Raw genomic sequence first — 20,084 nt, 5'->3', positions numbered from 1 at the left:
GACTGGTCCTGACACTCAGGGAAGGTGAGAAAGGAGGCCAGCACTGCTGAAACCGAGGAGCGAAGGGACTGCTTACAGGGAGAGTGTTAGTGGACACGAAGTCACATGGGATTTGGAAGGATGATAGCTGTTAGATTTTATTTATTTGTTTGTTTGTTTATTTATTCATTTAGGTACTAGGGATAAAACTCAGGGCCTTGTGCATGCCAGGCAACCACCCTGCCCCTGAGCTGCACCCCTAGTCATGCTATCAGATCTCAAATTGTGCAGAAGTTGGGAATAAGCTGGGGTGAGAGGTTGTAGTGTAGACAGACGGGACCCTGGAAAGTAATGGGTTTCCTTGGAATTACTGAGTTCTAAGGATTATCTTTTGAGATCTCTTCTATATATGGCTGCCCTTTATTGCAAATATCCTGTGGCCTGTTCACTCTAGGGGTCAGAGTTAACCGCAGACATTTTAAGGCAAGGCCACCCGTCCTGAGCCAGCTGCCATGCTTGGATATGAGGATTACAAGTAGGCTCTGGTACCATGTGGGGCCGGCAAAGGACAAGACCATGGGAAAATTCAAGTTTTGAGCCAAGTAATTCCTTTTTTGACAACACAGTTTCCCTTCTTCCAATTCTTGTGGAAGAACAGATTTCCATGGAGAATCATGTTGTATTTGCTCCATGAACCGAGGGTCTGGCATTTCCCAGAACGGAGTAGAAACCACACTAGAGTATGCTGAGTACGCGAGTGAGTAGAGACTGTCTTTCTCTGTAGAGAAGACAATATGGTCTTAAACTTTATCGTGTTTTGAGAATTTACTCTTCACGTTTGTCCCCTGCTGTAATCCAGTATTTACCTAGAAAGACAAATGGGCACACAGTAACACTCAATAAACGGAGTGATCATATAATACACCTTTGAAAGGGAAAGGAAAACTAACTCTGTGGGATGCAGAGCAATAGATGTGAACTGGACAAAGCGGAGTATTTGGTTGCCTGTCACTAGAACTTAATTGAATGAATTAATCTTGTACCCTGGGAATTATCTGGAGAAGAATAAAGGCTTTGACTCTTTTTATGCAACATTACTTGCATTTATGCTGGGGCTCACTCAACCAACACTTACTGAGCACCTGGGTTTGCCATGTATGTTAGCAGTCAGGATCTGAAGAGGATTTTTACTCTCTGGGTGCCCTTTGGTAGGAAGCTGCCCCTTGAGAGATGAGTTATTTGGCAGTGTGATAAGTACTAACAAAGGGTCGATAGCATATGACGGGAAACCAGCTGTGTGGGGGAATTGATCAGTGAGGGAGAGATCAGGGAGCCACGGAAGAAGACTGAGGATTTCTGAGAGAAGTCAGCATGCCAGGCGAGGCTGCCCGAGGTACAGAGCTCATTTCAGGCCAGTTCAACACCATCATGATTCCAGAATTCTAGGGATGGAGTGATGATGAAGAAGGATGGGTCCCTGACATTCCAGATTCCATGGACTATGTGCTATCAGATACATTGTAATGCAGTCCATCAGGGCTGTGAGATGAGTGCCTGAGGTGAGGCACCTGTCCCAGCCGTGGGCAGTGTTTTCTTCAGGTATTGACCCTGGCAGGGGCACTAGGTAGGGAGAGGGGCTGCCGGATACTCAGCTGGATAGGGGCTTGGCATGGCCCTTACAGGCTGCCCATTGAGTGGGGTACCTCTGAGTCATGTTGGTATTTCTCTTCTTTTCATTTTTTCTTTTTGCAAGAAAACAAGGCCATTGATCACTGTTATGGGCCAGCTGGCATGTCTGGATATGGGGCTACAGAGTGACCATGTGCTGGCCAAAGTGGCAGCTGCTGTGTGCAGAGTGGGAGGTCCTCAGGTCTCCTTGGTCTCTCGGAAAGTCTCAGGAAGAGCAGAGAGCAGCTGGGAGTGAGGTGGTAGGTGCTGGGGAAAAGGGGACAGGAAGCCAGAGATGGAGGAGGAAGCTGGGGCTTTGCTTCGATAAGGCCCATCTGCCTCCCCATCCAGAGCTTTTGAATGTAATATTAAAATGTTCCTCATTATTTTCCTTGGATGAGTTTGCTATCCTGATGATATTAATTATTCTTAAAGGTCAACAGCGCTCTTTCGAATCCCCTTCTGTTCTATCATGTAATCAGTTAATTAATTGGAAACCATTTAGCAGCGTCTGCCGAGCGCGTTGTCTGGTGTGAGTTTTCTTGTTTTGTTGTTCCTGTGGTGATGATTCCCTCCACACGCCTTTCTTCCAAGGATTTGGGAACTTGAGCATGGACTCCCCCTGCAACTCTCCCCCTCTGCTGGCTGATCTCCCTTCCTTCACAGTTGGCTTTGGAGGTGTTATCTCATCAGCTTTTCTCTTTGTGAATCCTTACCAGTAATAATCCATTCCCATTGAGCGCTACCCTATGACTGGCACTGTGTGGGGCATCCTGTGTAATTTTTTACTTGGCTCTCACTACCTGCTGTGGTAGAGGTTTTGAACCGATTTTGGAGGAGGTAAATGAGTGGCAAAGTGAGCTGTCCATGAGCTATGTAGCTAGAGAGTGACTGAGGCATGCCAGAGCCCCCTGGCAGCCTTGTGTCCTTGTATGTTACAGTGCTGGTGCATTGGAGTATCTGGGAGAGGGGACTTGGGTTGTTGTAATCAGGTCTTTAGAATTCTCAGTCCCCAGCAGCACTGCAGCATCTGATATGGAGCTGCAGCCCTGTGTACCATCCCCCCCGCCATCTTTATTATGCTATTTTACTCCCTGTCTCTGAAACCTGGGGCAGACAGAGGGAATCCCTTCACATCCCAAGAGCAGAGCAGAAGCAGGAAGCATGTTTGGGGTAAGACTTCTCCAGCCCCTGCGTGAGACCCCTCACCTCTTGACAGGATGCATCAACTAAAGGATGAGCCCTGCTGGATGGCTGAGCAGCTTCTGTGTTTGTTCAGGCTGAGACCACCTGTCCAAGAGCTTCCAAGAGGACACTTCATCCCTGGAGAGTCATCATGTGGTGGCACTAGCAGACTTCTCCCCAGGTGGGGTCTGGGCTGCAGCTGGGGCTGCCTCTGGGTCTCTGTCTGATGACTTCATGTCTTTCCCCTGGATCTCACCCTGGATCCACGTGGATCCCATGTGGAGGGCAGGTCTCTGTCCTTTATACCCTCTCATTAAGTCCTGGCAGGGATGTGGTGAAAAATTCAACTTCCCCTTACAGACTCCAGGGCCACAATTGTTCCTACACCTAAGGATGGAGAAGGGTTTCCCAATCTTTTTTTAAGGAATGCTAAATCATGTCTGGGTAGTGGAGGCAGGTGGAGGTCAAGGGGAGCCATCTTCCAGCTGCTAGCAAGAGGCAGAGCCCAGACTCTGCAGTCGGGCTGCTGGGGTGCGTCTCCCCATCCCTCCATGGCAGCAGTTGTGGGCTCAGGGGTAGCTGTCTAACTTCCTTAACTTGTGATCTCCCCTCTGTCAAGTGGATATGATGATATTTGGTCATAATTGTAGTGTTTTCCCAGCAGTGTTGTTATCGTGTTGATGTAAGCCTTAAATGCAAAGCCATTAAAGACAACTGCCTGGCATAATAGCCATGTGTGTTACCTGCTGTTATTATGACCACGTCCAGTGGTCCTGCAACCATACAGCCTCGCACTAAGTACTTGCTCTGTGGCACTGACATGAGTTAATTTAACTGTATCTCCCCCACCCCATGTGTGTGTGTGTGTGTGTGTGTGTGTGTGTGTGTGTGTGTGGCTTTGGAGATTGAATCACGGTTGCTCTATCATTGAGCTTCACCTGCAGCCCTTTAAAAGTTTTACTTTGAGACTGGCTCTTGCTAAGTTGCCTCTGCTGGGCTCAAACTCATTTTTGTCATGCTCAGCCTCCTGAGTAGCTGGATTATAGGTGTGCACTGCCTCCCCAAAGCAAATGCCATTGTGACTTTGCTGATCAGGAGAAAGCAGGTCATGCCAGACAGGTTAGAAAACCGTCTCAGGCTGGGTCCCTCTATGGAAGTCAGAGCTTTAAAGTCCATTCCACGCCACTGCACAAGGATCTTACCTTTAGTGTGACCAGCCACACCTGCGAGCTTGAGACTGGACAGTATGTCCACACCTTGGACATACTGGCGGCCCTGGGGTGGGGCCCTGAGAATCCGTAGTAGCTCTGAGACTGAAGGTCTGGGGACCACAGTTGAAAACCCCTGCCTGCCTGGAAGCAGTAATATGCTGAGGGCATACTGAGCCTTCCTCACACTGTTTAATGGACCTTCTCCCTGTCATGAGAGTTGTCCATTTACCAGTGATAGGGACATGGCCTCTTGGCTTTCAGTGGAAGCAGATGGGCTCCAGCCATGGTCTTCAAATGCCGGGGCTTGTTCTGGGAATGAGAGGACAGGAGGCCAGCACTGCTGTGGGTCAAAGACACCAGATGCCCTCAGGCAACCGTCAGCAAAGCCAGCTCTGTCTGCCCAGTGTCAGTGAACCTTTTGCCCTCCTTCTGCTCCAGGCTCCTAGGCTGACACTGCAGCTGCTGAGCTAGGTTACTGCTTCTTGATTTTTCCTCTGGTCTCCAAAGGAACCTACCTGAGGCAGCCAGGAGGGAGGCCTCTCGGGCCCAGGCCCTGCCAGCCTGCTGCTGTGGCCTGCCACCTCTCCCTGTCTTGCCCACCCAGCAGCACCCTGTCTACCCTCTCGCCTGAGCAGAGCTTCCTTTGCCTAGTTCCTGTCTCCAATCTTCAGTTCCATTCATGGATTCAGGTGCTTGATCTTTGGTTCTTCCCTCTCCTTCTCTGGGACCTTCCTCACTCTCTGGGGTTTATGGCTCCCTAGTCTCACCAGGCTTGGTTATCCCAAAAGCCTGTCTGCTGGAGGATCCCCACTTGGCATGGGGGTGGGTGGCAGGGGAGCACACAGATTCATTCTGAAAATTGCAAAGTTACTTTGGGTTGCAAGATCTTTATCAGTTCCTTGGTGCTCACTTACCATTGTGGTGATAGTGACAGCTCTTTCCCAGGCTGCCTAGGGACCCCTCCCAATTGGAAGTCCTCTACCAAGTTTCAGAAGGAAGTTTCCAAGTCTCCTTTCTAGTTATGGATAGTAACATCTGTCCCCAGAAACCTGTGTAGGGACACTGCTCAGCTCCTTTTCTGTACAGACACATGACTATTTTCCTCTAGGCTGTATTATTCAAGTTTTTAGAACTGAGAGATTTGATGGAAGCCAAAGTCAACTCATCTGGAAAACAAAATTTCACTAGATCAGTGGCTATCTTAAGTGTGGTTTTAAACCAACAACATCCATGTCACTCTGGGAGACACTTAGAAATGCAAATTCTCCTCCAGACCTACTGACTCACAAACTCCAGGAGATGGATAGAGCCTGGTGATCCCAGAAGATGGTGGGGGAGGGAGTGTGGGGGAGGGTATGTGGCAGTGGTTGGAGGACCTCTCATCACATGCCTCGCCAAGCCTATGCTGACCCAGGCTTTCTGTAGCCTCTGTCCTGAAGAAGGGATTGGATGCATAGGGGCCCCCTCGAGTTTCCTTAGGAAGAGGCTCCAAACTGCTTTCCACTCCTGGTTTCACAGTTTTAAAGGCAGCCATAGCTTTTACTTAAGTGGAGAGAGTAGATGATAGAGAGTAGGCAGATGCATGACTGCAAAGAAAGGTAATTAACAGGAACAAGCTGTTTGCACGTGCTCAGTGTGATCCTAGGGTCCCTGGCGCTGACAGTCCCCGCCTGGGCGGCCTCACCAGCCAGGTGCCTCCTCCCCTCCACAGCCCAGGCTTTGCTTTCTATCAGTAACTGCAGGGGTTCGTGATCTCCCCCACAGATGCTCTGCTTGCTGCATATTTGTTTTTCTCTTGTCAAGACAGCTATTGAGTAAAAAATGAGCACTTTGCCTCGGTCACATCCATGCGTCATCACTTACACGTGGGCCTCTCTGGTGCGGTCGGCTGCCCGCCCACCTGGTTTACATGCCTTGTGGGTGGCAAAGCTGGGAGCACCTGCCCAGAAGCGCCTCTCTGGGCTCCAGAGGGCCCACGTGCTTTCAAGGCAGTTAACTGTTGGTTAATTTGTCTAAAAAGCAGCTCTAAAGAAACAGAATTCCTGAGAATAGACTCAATAATATTCAAGGTTTGGCATTAAGCAGACAGCACAAAGAAACCAGGGAGACTTGAAGATTTCTTTTGTACCCTGGAGTTGGGGTGGATGCTGGGCGAAGGTGAAGGGTTCAGTGTCTATGGGCTCCTGCTCAAGGCTTGAGGGGTGAGATGCGGCAGGTGGGGACCCCAACCCACGCCCCCGGGGAATGGGCCCTCTCTGTCTCGAGTCATGGATTTCCATAGGTTTTTTTTTTTTTAAGATAAAAAAGTACAGAAAAGAAATACAAAAAGCAAAAGATACAAACAAACAACAACAGTAACAAATCCAAAACAGTAACAGTATACATTCTTAAAACAAAATAATTGGAATTTAACAGGGGTTGTAACATTGCATATTGTTACCTTCGGTTGCTTAGATCACCAGATACAGACATGCAACACTGATCTAATCATATGCGTATTAACTGTTATTTTTCAAGAACTACTAGAATTAGTAGTATAGTCGTCTTAGCTACCTTATGTACATAGATATAAATTTGTTTTTTTCCTTTTTCCTTCCTTCTTTCCTCCTTTCCTCTACCCCAGTTACTTTTCCTCTTTGAGCAGTTTCTTACCCTCACACAATATTTATTGCAGATTTTGGATCATATTTGTTCTTTCAGTTTCTTATACTAGGGAGACAATATGGTATTTACACTTGAGTTTGATTTATTTCATTTATGAGCATGGTCTCAAGTTGCATCCATTTACTTATAAAAGCCTCAATGCAATCTTTCTTTATAGCTGAGTAGTACTCCATTGTACAAAAATACCACAGCTTTTTAATTCATTCCTTGACTGATGGGACTTGGGTTGTTTCCTAGATTTGGCTATTAAAAAGTGTGCTTCTACAAACATAGGTGCACATAAATCACTGTGGTTATGATGTTTTCAATTCTTCTGGGAAAATACTCACAAGTGGGCTAGCTGGGTCAAATGGTACCTCTAGTCCTAGGTTTTTGAGGAATGTCTGCACTGATTTCCTCAGTGGTTGCACCAGCCTACCAGCACCAATAGTTCCTGTTTCTCCACAGCCCCTCCAGCATTTGTTATTGATTGATTTATTGATCTTTGCCATTCTTTCTGGAGTGAGATGGAATCTCAGTGTTGTTTCAATTTGCATGTCTTGAATAAACAATCATGCTGAACATTTTTTCATATATTTATTTGTTATTTGTATTTCTTCATCTGAGAACTATGTATTCATCTCAGATGCCCATTTTTGGATTGGGTCTTTGAATTTTGGGGGCCTGATTTTTAAAAATTCTTTATATGTTCTAGCTAGAAATCTTTTGTCTGAGGGACAGTTGCCTAAGATATTTTCCCAATTCTTGAGTTTTCTTTTCACTTTGTTGGCGATTTCTTTTGACATGCAAAGTCTTTTTAATAAGATGAGATTCCAGTTGTTGATTATGGGAAGTATTTCCCATGCAGTTTGATTTTTGTTCATAAACTCTCTGCCTGCCTCTATGTCATCAAGGTTTCTACCTACTTTGTCTTCCAGAAGATTTAGTGTTTCTGCTTTAATATTTATCTCTTTGATCCATTTTGCCTTTAGTTTAGTGCACAGTGATAGACATGGGTCTAGTTTTAGTTTTTCCTGCATCACTTTTTTAAAAAATTTTATTTAAGAGGAAAAAGAGAAAAACACAAAACAAAACAAAGCAGTGTAAGGTTACACATAATACAGAACTACAAAAAAAACGTAACAGTAAGAAATCACCTGTTAATAGATTGCATCACTTTTTTTTAATCAGTAACCGGGGATCAAACTCACGACCACCTGCTTGCAAGGCAGGTGCTTATGCTGCTGAGCTAAACCCCCAGCCCCCAGCATCACTTATTAAAGAAGCTATCTTTCTTCCAGTGAACATGCTTGGATCCTTTGTCAAAGATGTAGTGGCTGAATGTATTTGTAGTTGTGACTATGTCTTTTAATCTACTCCACTGATCTTCAGGTCTGTTTTTATTCCAGTACCATGCTGATTTTATCACAGTAGCTTTGTAGTATAATTTCAAGTTGGAGATTGTGATGTCTCCTGCCTTGCCTTTATTGCCCAAATTGCCTTTGCTATTCTAGGACTCTTCTGGTTCCAGATGAATTTTAGATCTGTGAAGTATGCAATGGTATTTTGATTGGAATTGCATTAAATATAAAAATTTTGGGAGAATGTCACATGATCATCTCAATAGATGCAGAGAAAGCTTTTCACAAAATCCAACACTCATTCATGACAAAAACTACAGAAAATCAGAATAGGTTGTCTTTACCTCATCTGATAAAAGCCATGTATGATAAACCAACAGCCAACATCTTACTAAATGGACAAAAACTGAAAACTTTCAACCTAAAATTAGGAGTGAGACAAGGATGTCCACTATCACCGCTCCTATTCACTATAATTCTGGAAACATTAACCAAAGCAATTAGACAAGAGTGAGAAATAAAAGGAATAAAGATAGGAAAGGAAGAAGATAAATTATCTTGTTTGCAGATGACATGATATTCTACACAGAAGACCCCCAAAACTCCACTGAAAGACTTCTAGACGTAGTAACCAAGTTCAGTAATGCAGCTGGATACAAAGTCAGCACTCAAAAATCAATAGCCTTCTGTATACAAACAACAAAATCACTGAGAGAGAAATATGAGAAACCACACCCTTCACTGCAGCATTCAAAAATATGAAATATTTAGGAAATAATGCAACAAAGGAAGTAAAATATCTATTCAGTGAAAATCACATTGCTCTGAAAAAAGAAATTGAAGAGGACCTCAGAAAATGGAAAGACATTCCTTGTGCATGGGTAGGAAGATCACACATTGTGAAGATTTCCACAGGTTTTGTGAGCGGATGCTTGTTGCATTGAGGGAGGTGTGGACTCGGAGGGTCACTGCCTGGCATAGCATTTGTTCTCTGGGCTTGGACCTGTGTTAATTTAGTGGTCATTACAGGTGGGCTGATAAAAGCAGAGGACATGCAATGACAATGGTATGACATGTTCATACGTGCTCCTTCACATCGGGTGCTGGGCCCGCTGCTACTAACACCACAGTTACCATGTCCAGTTGAACCCTCGTGACTCAGAGGGACATGCCTTTTCTTATCTCCCACTTGTGAACACTGAAGTCTAGCATGGTGAAGCCAGTCATGCAAGTCACAGGGCATGGAAGGACTCCCGCTCAAGTTTTGTGATGCCAGAGACTGTGGCCTTATCTTCCTGCTCCGCACGAGACTAGAGTTACCTTTGTAGCCGGGCATGGCCTGGAGGGGAGATCCTCTCAACTTTCCTGATGTGGAGATTGGGACACTGCTTTCAGTTGGATTATCTTGGAAGTTTAGGTAACCTCTGGGATCCTCAGTTTCCTGTCTGTGCTTAGAATCCCAAACTCTTGTGTCCTGGCTCCATGGACAAGGAAATGCCCTCTCCTCAGGCTGAGCCTGTGGGGTCTAAGGAACTGCTCTTCCCAGAGCGTGGGGTGCTGCTGATGCTCCATCCTTTTGTGCTGCCCAAAGACACACGGGCCCTATGGAGGCAGCACCAGGCTGCAGGCTGTAGTGGGAGCGAACCTGGTGCACTAGGGACTGTCCTCCCCGCTGCTGACTGGAGGGACCAAGTGGGTGCTAGAGGAAGGGAAGGGCAAGGAAGTGGAGCGAGAGTTCTCCAGCCATTCTGGTGGAGCCAACTGTAAGAACTGGTGGGGGTGCGTGGGTCTGTGTGAAAGTACAAATCTGTGTGAGAAGGTGTGTTTGTGCGTAGCACAGTGTGTAGCATGTGTGCATATGGAGTTTGGATGTGTGTGGTGTGTATAGTGTGTGTGTGTGTGTATGTGTCTGTGATGGGGTGGGTGTGCACTCACCCGGAGAGCTATCTTCATTCTTATGCTGTGGTTGCTGACTAGGAAGAAGCCCTGCCTCCCATTGTCATCAGCAAAGCAGGCCAGTTCTTACAGAGTTTTCTGGGACCTCACTTGACCTTGTCAAAGATTTATTGAACGCCTTCTGAGTTCCAGGAGCTTGAACTGTTACACCTTGAAGAGAGGAGGTTCTTTGTCTTCAGGAAAATCAGTTTGCTTTGCGGGGGGTGGGGGTGGGTTGTTGGCTAGCACACATTGAGATGGTTTTCAGAGCCAGCAGTCTGCAAAGTGGGCTATGGCTGAGGCTCAGGAGAAAGGCAGAAAGAGAAGGAGGCAGGAGAGATTTCAGTGGGGGAGGCACAGTCATCCTGGGCGAGGGGCAGTGACATGTGCCTGCAGGTGGGGCAAGGGCGTGGACCATGGAGAGAGCCCCAGGTGCGCTGTGTGCAGACAGCCAAGGTGTGGCCAGCAGAGCGGGGGCCATCCTGGTCATAGCAGGTCCTTAGGGTTAAGTTTGGGGTGGGGTGAAGAAGAAGGGGAGCCTTCATCACTGCAGAGAAATAGGAGATGAGGTCATCTCATGCAAGAGCTCTGCCAAAGTCTGATCTCCCACTGTCCCGCTGTGATCTTTCCCACCCTGCTCAGTCCATGGCAAGCCCTGGCCCGTCTCTTCCTTCCTGTCCTGAGCTCACTAGTAATGGAGGCTGTTGGCAGCCACTCATGGATGGGATGCTGTATGCAGAGAGAGCTGATTTCCTTCCCATAAAGTAAGCTCCATGCCTGCTGGGTTCTGGGACAGACTGGCATCTGAAGAAAGGAAACCTGCCTTGACTCTGGAGTACCCGTGTTAATATTTCCCCTCTGTGCTGGAGACTACAGTCATTGTCTGCATTTTATAGAGGGCCTGGGATGTACCTTCCAATATGGTAGCCTTTAGCCACCCTGGGATACTGAGCACTGGAAATGTGGCCAGTCCACATTGAGATGTGTCATGAGTATAAAATATACATTGATTTCAAAGACTTCCTACAAAAACAAAAGATGTGAAATATCTTGATGGTATTTTTTATATTGATTATATGTTGAACTAGTAATTAGATGTGTTAAGTAAAAATACATTATTGTAATTAATTTCACACTTTTGCACTTTAAAAAATGAAAATAATAGAAAATTTCAAGTAGTATATATGGCTTATATTCAACTTCTCTTGAGAAGTGCTGGTCTACACCAGGCAATGCTATGTTGTTTTTTCTGAAAAGGGTCACACAGTAGAGGAGTACTGTGGGCTTTGTGGTCTTTTGACTTCTGTCATGATAATTCAGGTTTGTGTTATAATGTGTAAGGGATCTGTGTTAGTTTCCCATAGGTGTGTACAGATTACCACACAGTTTATTATGTTAAAACAATGAAAATTCATTTCACCTCTGAGGTTTAGAAGCCCAACATGGTCTCAAGGGCTAAAATCATGGTGCCAGCACGGCTGTGTTTTATTCTGGATGCTCTTGTGGGAGCTTCTTTCCCTGCTTCTGCTTCTTTTTTTCTTCTGGAGTCTGCATGTGTCCCTTGGTTTGTGGCCCGCCCCCATTTTCAAGGCCAGTAACTTGACGTGTCTCTGTTCTGGCTGCCCTAGTCACATCTTTGTCCAACTTCCTCTGCCATCTTCTTCCACTGGTAAGGGCTTGTGGCTATTTGGACCATCAGATAATTTAGGATAATTTTCCTTTATCCTCAGTGGCCCTTGTGCAATCCCTTTTGTTTGTAAATTAACATATCCACAGATTCTGGAGATTAGTATGTGGGTATCTTTAGGAGGTCGATTATTCAGCCTAGAACATGACCATAGACGTCACATACATGAGTGCGCCTGGCTGTATTCTAGTAAAACTGTGAAGATAAACTGCTGGTATTGACCTCTGGGGTGGGCCACCCTTTCCTAAGTATGTTAGGCAGGGTGATGTTTTTGCTATGTGCTTCATGGAGAAGGTTCTGTGGTCCATTAAGTTTGAGAAATTCAATAAGCCAGATCATTCTCTTGGTTAATGCTCTGAGAAGTTCTGCAATTGATAAGCCTGGTTAATTTTTCTTAGCACAACATTTTTCAAGCCCTGTAAGTTTTTCACCCATGAGCAAGCTACAGGCTCAGACTCCCAGGAGCACATCCTGGGAAAAGCCTGGCATGGCCCAGCACAGACCATGACAGCCGTTAACCTCCTTGAATAGGAAGGGAGGGTCAGGGGGAGGAACGGAGAGAGGGGCAGAAGGAGAGAGGGAGAAAGAAAGGACAGACGGATAGAAGGATAGAAAGATGGAACGATGGAAGGAAGGAAGGAAGGAAGCATTTTCAGAGAAGGCTGCCTCCCGTTTCCTGATCTAAGATCATGACACCAGTCACGTCACTTGAGATTTGATTAGAGAAAGCATTTTGGATTCATTAAAGTTCATTAAATGAGCCATCCAGTATAATTTAGCTGAATAAAAATGGTTCAAATGGCTTTAACCCCCAACCCCTTTTACAGCAATTTAATTGAGGGAAAAGCAAATATATAAATGATGTAGAAAAATATTTCTTGGCTTTCAAGAGGGAGAAGTTGGGAGACTGCACCTGCACCCTTGTCTTGGCAGTGGATCTTGGGGGTTAGGAGCAGGCTCTAGTGATGAGATGACACCATCTGGTCTGACTGACCTCCCGCCTGCCTTCTTCCCCTCTCTGTCTCTGTCTCCTTCCTTCCTTCCTTCCTTCCTTCCTTCCTTCCTTCCTTCCTTCCTTCCTTCCTTCCTATTCAAGGAGGTTAATGGTTGGTTGGCATGGTCTGGCAGGTAGGCTTCACCATCTCTGGTGTAGGGCTCTCTTTGGGAGGGGGTGTGAGCCCTGGCCCTTGCGGAGGTGGACAGCAAACTGCCAGCCTGCCTTTCCCCTGTGCTTAACTCCTTTGCAACAAACTGCAGGGTTAATGCTGCAAGAGGGATTATGCCTCCTACTTCAGGAATTTCATAGGCATCTCAGTGTAGCAAGGCAGGAGAGGGGGCTGGTTGCTTCCAAAAAGATTACTATGGTCTGAATAATTGTGTCCCCCAAAATTCAAATCTTGAAATCCTCATCCTCAAAATGATGATGAGGAGATGGAACTTTCAGGGAATGATTAGGTCATGAGGGTGGGGCCATTACAAATATGGAATTAGTGCCCTTACAAAATAAGCTCGAGAGACACCCATAATCCTTGTTACTACGTGAGGTTAGGCAAGAAGACGGCTGTCTCCAAGGAAACAGCCTTCAACAGGCACGATGGATCGACAGCCCCTAAATTTGGGACTCTTCAAGAACCCACAGAAGTGTGAGAAGTCAATTTCTTTTGATCACACGTCAGTTAGTTTATAATATTTTGTTATAGCAACCAGCCTGGATTACGACAGTAAGAACAAGGTCTTTTCTATCAAGAATACAAACAAATTGCGTCTCCATCTTGCACTCAAGTCTACCCCAGTTGGCCCCTCATGAACACACTAAGTTATGAGAAATTCTGGGAACACAGCTACAAACCAAAGATAGCTTATTGACAATGAAGGATTTTCTGACCACACCACCCCACATCCTCTTTTTTCCCCTCAGCAACCCTTCAAATTCTCCAGCTTTGCACCATTTAAGCTAGCCAATTGGAATGGATTGTGAACCTCCAACTTGACAAAGGGGGGAAAGGTCAGCTGCTGCTCCTGCAGTCATAACAAAAGGGGCACCCTCCATGTCCTATGCAGCTACTACCTCACTGCCGGAGAGTGCGTGTGCCCTCCTGGACACGCACTTGGCAAAACTTCTTGTCCTGCATCTGAGTCCATTTTTTCTGGCACTTACAATTTGAGTTTGGGGGCTTATTTCCAACAAGACAAAGACCAAGAAGGTATCTTTTCTATAGAGGGGAAAAAAGCGTGTAGACTGATAGCTGAGGTGTTAAATCACAAGGAAGGGAGGCGTACTTTACAAAATGCTGCCTCTGTGGAGTTTTGATTGCAATGGCTCTAGCCATCCTGCGAGCCCAGGGGGAGGGGTATAAGGTTTCCAGCTAGCAGTGCTGGATGTTCAGGGCACACAGTTGATGCTCACAGGAAGAGGAGGAGCAGGGACCTTTGGCAGCTGCAGAGACAATCCTTCAGGAGGAGCTGGCATGGGGGCTTCATCTTTGGGTGAGGCTGAGAACATTCCTGGTTGTCTGCTTTCTCCTTCAATAATAATTTGCAGGAGGGAACTGGAGAATGCCCAGGAGCAGACAGGTTCATGTTGAATCTTGGCAAGTGGAACTTGAGTGGAAGCCTTGTTTTCAGAGCCGCCATGCATGGACAGAGTGAGAGGGGCTACAGGAAGCGTGGCATACGGTCTTTCAGGGGTCATGGTGGAGAAGCCTACTTGGCTACTGGGGCTTGGAGGAAAGGAGGGGCCAGTAATGGTATATCCCTTGATGGGAGTACCATAATCGCCACAGATCCAGTGGCTCCAACAGTTTATATTCATTTCTTCACAGTTCGGGAGGTTAGAGGTTCAAGATTAAGGTTTCAGCAGGTTTGGTTCTTTTCAGGTTTCTTTCCTTGGCCTGTGCATGGCTTTCTTCCTGCATCTCCCTTGTCTTTCCTCTGTGCCTAAACCTCCACTTCTAAAAAGGACACTAGTCAGATTGGATTACAGGATTACGGCCTCACTCTAATGACATCATTTAATCTTAATCACCTCTTTAAAGGCCCTCTCTCCAAGCACAGTAAATTTCTAAGCTATCAGAGGTTAGGATTTCAATGTATCAGTTTTGGAGGAGGACACAAAAATGTAGCCTATGACCACACAAGACAAAACCCAGGCAAAGGGTCCCAGAAGAGGCGGAGGTGGTGGAGCATCCAGGAGCAGGGTGGAGACAGCTAGAAGGGTGAGTCGTGCTGATATAAACAGGGAGGCGCTGGCTGAATAGCAGATGGATGGGTAGATCAGCCTGGTCTACTAGACAGGCATGCTGGGCACCTGCCCACAACAGCCTCTTACACACTAGGACCCTCAGACCTTCCTGCCCACAGGGCCTGCTCCTGCCAGTAGAAGAGGTGCTTCCACATTTGGATCCACTCCTCACCAAGTAACTGCACAAAGCCTTCATACTTAAGGGTCACTGTGCAGATGGGGTTTAACATCCCCTTCTCAACTCTCACCCTCCCCAACAGTATAATATGTTTAGACAAGAGAAGAGCTCATCTGATTGGTTTCTCTTGGCAACAGCATGCATCTCACTGGCCTACTGCAGGGCAGTAGGGCTCCTGGGGTGAAAGGCGACCTCTTCCCAATCTTAGTGCTCTGTGCTCCTGCTGCAGTCCAGTGTCTCCTTCAGGAAGGCCATGGGGCTCTCTCTCTGCAGAGCTTTCTTTCTCCCAGTCCGAAGGAAGTTGCCGAAGGTCTTTTTCACAGCAAGGTAATACAGGCTGGGCTGTCTCAGCCTCATCACTCCTTGAGGCCTTGAGTTTGGCCATATGCGTGTCTGACTCCTTCTTCCCAGAAGACCCTGTAGCCACATCGTCATCGTTTATTACCTCTGGACCCCTGAGTCTGGCTATGAGAGAGCCATTTGTGCAGGACAAAATTAATGGCTTTGTTTGGGAGTCTCAGATGAGAGATAGAGGGGGCGACATCATGGAACTTGATTTGGGGAGAGAGTTTGATGTATCATCTCATAAAATCTTGCTCACCAAATTAATTCAATAGTCAGGTGGCCTGGACACTGGCCAGTGACCCCAGCAAAAGCAAGAGATGGGAGATAGTGGTCTGGAGACTGCCATGGGGCACAGAGGCAAGATGGCTCTTAATTAAATGCTTGTCTGATGAGCAGAACAACCAGCTCATCAATAACTGCTGACAGCTGAAGGCAGGTGAGGCACCAACTGGAAGGAAAATTGGGCCAGTGAATTCCAAATGGGTCTGCAAAGCCCTGTGACTCAGCTTCTGCATTTATCCTGCATCCTGAAAACACATAAATGTCCAAGAAGGCCGGATGGCCAGGGATGAGCCTGCTGATTCTGTGGGGTGCATATTTGCCTTAGTTCTTGTTTTTCCTGGGTGTGTTCCTAAGGCTGTGTGCTTCTGTTGTGTGTCTCTGACAGGGTATTGTATACAGCTGCACAGGTTGCACCCAGTGGGCTCCTCTCTGAACATGTGCAGCAATGTCCCTGTATGTGTGTGTGTGTGTGTGTGTGTGTGTACAGAGGGCCAAGTGTGTGTGTACTGACCACTCCACTTGGACTCCAAGAGCTCCTTCATGTGGGGTTTGGTGAGAGGAGGAAGGGGGAGACAGGCAGCAGATGAAGCCACCCCCTGGAAATACCTCCCTTTTACTGGGTATCCTGTCCCCACTCTCCTTTAACTTGTAATAAGGAGGAGATGATGCTATTTCTTATTCTTTATTTGCCCAGAATGCTTGTTATTTTTTTTTTCTTTCAGAATCAAATTTTCTCTTGACATTTCTGCCTAATGTAGCAAAGTATGACCTTTGGGAGAGGACACGGCTGGCAGCCTTGTCTCTGCTTGGGGCTTCCTGCTGCTCCTCCCTGCTCTGGGTTTTCTGGACAGCTCCTGTCAGAGCCCTCCCATTGCTTACCAGGGGCTGTGCCCCAGCACCCTTTACACCTGGGGCTTTGGGTGGTGGAAACTCTGCAGGTTGCTGCTATTCAGATTCAGACTAGGGATTTTGCTCAAGGAAGCCCAAGGCAGAGGTCACTTTCTTTCCCAAGTTCTGAGGATTCCTTTGTGGCTATGGAAATATGGGGCTTGTCTGAGGATGTGGGTATACATAAACAGCAAATCAGAAATAACAGAGAAAACACTTGCTATCTGGATGCTTTAAATCTCAGATTGATTAACATGTCATAAAGGCTGATGACAACAAAGATTTAGAGAGTGGTACTGAAATCTGTTGTCCTCAATCCAAATTCTAGGCTGGTAGTCCAGTAGCTAGGGAGGAGAGGTGACAGGCAGACATGTGCTGGCCCTCTGTGCCACCCCTCAAAGTAGGAGAAAGGTCACTGTAGAGTTTGGCTAGTGATATCTTTTATTTGTCATCAGTACAGTGCTGCTGCGACCCTTCCATCCGATCACTGGGGACAGTGAAGCTTGCAGGGATAGAACATGTGGTCACTACAGGTTCTGGGAGGCAGAGCATTATGGGTTACTTAGGTTTATAGTTTTAGTGAGCGCATGCTGTCACACCGGGGTGCTCGGCTCTGCAAAGAAGAGGTGAATGAGTGTATGGAACCATCACAGGCTAGCCAGAATTTAGCTAATCCACTCTGATTCACAGGTTGCTCTTTATCTATTCTTGTTATGCGCTAAGTATATACTCTTCCTAGGTGAACTTCAATTCTGTCTATTCAGCGGGCTTCCTTTATAGCCTCAGTGTGATCTTTCAGGAATCTTTCTTATCTCATTAGGTGGCTTGACCACTTACCTGGTCTCTTGGTTTTCTCAGCTTCTCCAAGATCTTGTCCAGTTCTGTGGGCCTCATTTCCAACACTTACCTTGAATCGATCCACTTAGTTGTTTACCCCCCCCCCCACCCTTCCTTTGGAACACTGTAGCAGTCACTTTATTGGGCTGCCAACTTCTGACACCATTCTCCCAGTTAAAAGCAGTCATTAGATTGTGTCACCCTCCCATCAAAAATCACCCAGTGCCTTCCCATCACTCTTCAAAATAAAATCCACTCTTCTTGCAGCAGTACAAATCCATGGATGCGACACAAATCCCTCTCCCACTTATCCCAAAGCACTGCCCTGACTCCCTTCCTACTTGATCTCCTTTTTGGTTCAGATTCCTCCCGGGCCTTTGCACTTGCTACTTTCACTGCCCATACTTCTTCCTGGCACTCAACTTCTCCAGTCTGTCCTGGGTCTCACGTTGCCTTTTAGAAGGCACTTTTCTCAGAACCTCTCTGAAGTCACCTCCTCTCGCTCCCCCATCAGTTACTATGTCTGTGTATGCTCTTCTTTCTGCTTATTCACTTGTAACCTGAATATAAGGCTCCATAGGGACCTTGTCCTCCCCCTCCATGGTCCACCCTCTCACTCCTTAGTGCAGCCTACATTTCAGTCTCAATTCATATCTTCTATAGAAGCCATCTAAATATAGGTGCATGTGTAAGCATATGCATGAGCATAAACAAGAGTCTGTGTTTGCATTTATTACCTCCCTGTTAAATAGACACAAGCACATGCATGCTCATGTGTGTGGACAGACGTTTACCTAAATGGTATCAGCCTGCTTGCCACCCATTCCATCAGCAGATGAGAACATTGCTCCTGGGGTGCCACTTCTGCCAGTGTCTGCTGCTTTTAAGGGCTGTTATTCCATCAAAAGTTGTTAGTTGAGGCTGGCAAAGTAATAACTATAGTGTGTTTCTTCTTTTATTTGGAAACTAATGGCTGTTCCTTTCCCCTGTACATCCCAATGAGAACAATTAAGTAGCTGTTAGGAGGAGAACAGATGTGTGAATTAAAGGTTGACGTCTCCATCTCACGGATGGGCATGTTTGCTGGGCAGGGATGGCTAGAAGAAGCTGGGTGGCCTCCAGTTCTTCCCAGTGCAATATTAAGCATGTGTGGATTTTAAGGTACGCTCAGAAGTCTCTGTCCTTCTAGAGAAGGATGGCTTCAGAAGGCTCCCTGGACTTTAGTCCTGAGGAGAGATCATGGGAGAATCACCAGGAGGACTTTATTGCTTCCTTGACTTTTAAGACTGCCCTGCAAAGCCTTTAGACTCCTCTCCAAGCCTGATCTGTAGCCTCAACTATCTGAAGTTGCACAGTTGGCAGAATAAAGTGAAGAAAAAGAAAAAGAAGAAAGACAAAGCCAGGCTCCAAGTAAAATGACCAAGCTCTTGAGGGAGAGCACTGCGGTTGGCTGACCTGTCTTTAACTCCTCTTTCTTTGTCAATCTTGCAGAAACTTATCGAGTAACCGACTCACCACGCTCTCATGGCAGCTCTTCCAGACGCTGAGTCTTCGGGAATTGTAAGTGTGGATTTGATGACTGTGCAGGTGGTGAAGTGGTGGTAAGGGCTGGGTGGGGAGAAATTTTGAACCCTGGTGCTACCTGAAGGCTGAGTGTGCACTGAGGGGCTGCTTGTTTTGGATGAGCTCAAGTGTACCATGTCCAGTGAGAGTCATCCACTGATGCTCTTTCTGTGAACACTGTATGTCAAAGACAGAATTTCATCTCTTATCGGGGCTTCATTTTGTGATTTGCAGGTAATTAGAAGCAATAGTATTAATATTTATAATAAAGAGTATGTATCAGTTTAAAATAAATGCTATTATGTTATATAACTGTAGATTAAGAGGTATGCTTTCATTAGATTTATCACCGTCAGAGTAATGGGAGATACTTTGCATTTCATGGATGAGAACGCTGAGGCCCAGAAAGGCATTCAAAACTCAACCACGATTGCATTGTTAAGGACTTGAGGAATCAGGACTTGAGTCCACGCCTTATGGCTTCAGATTGTGTCTTTTTCACCACTCACAACCTCCTGTGAGCCATTTCTGCTTGAGTGTGGGCATCCTGGGAGCTGGTGGGAGGGGAGATACATTGATTTAATCTGCATGGGAACTGCTTAGCCTTGCTGTATTCCAAGGCTGATGAATGCACCCTTACCCTGGCCAGCCGTTTTGTGCAAACAAACGTCTAGATGAATGAGAATTCGTGACCACTGCTGGAAAAAAATAACTCATGTTGATGTATGAGTCATCTGGTCATTTCTGTGCATGAAGGACAGCGTATTATGTTGAGGAAATAAATCAAGGAATAAATTGAAAAGGAATTGAGGCATGGATGAAGTGAGGGACTCAGGGTTTCAGAGATGCCGCACATGTGTTCTTTTTTACTTGGTGACTCAGATCCAGATTCACTGAATGCAGATTGCTTTATTGTTGTCTTTACCAAGAAGCAATGACCTTGGACCTCTTCCTAGGCTATCGGCCTTTCAAAGAGTTCTTCCTTCACCTAGAAAGACTGTAGCCATGATCTTTTTGTTTGGACCAGCTGGTAGGAAGGAGAGTATTTATATCCAGTGTCCCTATAGGTTTTTATCCCATG

General features: G+C 46.3%; 1 protein-coding gene across 6 annotated transcripts in view; it reads left to right on the top strand.

Annotated features, from left to right (window-relative positions):
* The window catches only part of Ntrk3 (neurotrophic receptor tyrosine kinase 3), a 382,309-nt gene that overhangs the window by 81,625 nt on the left and 280,600 nt on the right, over window positions 1–20,084 (top strand). For all 6 annotated transcript variants that reach the window (XM_063250018.1, XM_063250017.1, XM_003475257.5 and 3 more), the window contains one exon: window positions 18,932–19,000. In XM_063250018.1, the coding sequence (XP_063106088.1) occupies window positions 18,932–19,000 (69 nt within the window). The remainder of the gene's footprint in view (window positions 1–18,931; window positions 19,001–20,084) is intronic.

This window comes from Cavia porcellus, unplaced genomic scaffold, assembly GCF_034190915.1.
Source record: "Cavia porcellus strain 051 isolate PalLab524CR breed Dunkin Hartley unplaced genomic scaffold, mCavPor4.1 scaffold_6, whole genome shotgun sequence".
NCBI lineage: Eukaryota > Metazoa > Chordata > Mammalia > Rodentia > Caviidae > Cavia > Cavia porcellus.
Note: the sequence above shows the minus strand (reverse complement) of the source record. Positions and strands in the feature narration are given on the sequence as shown.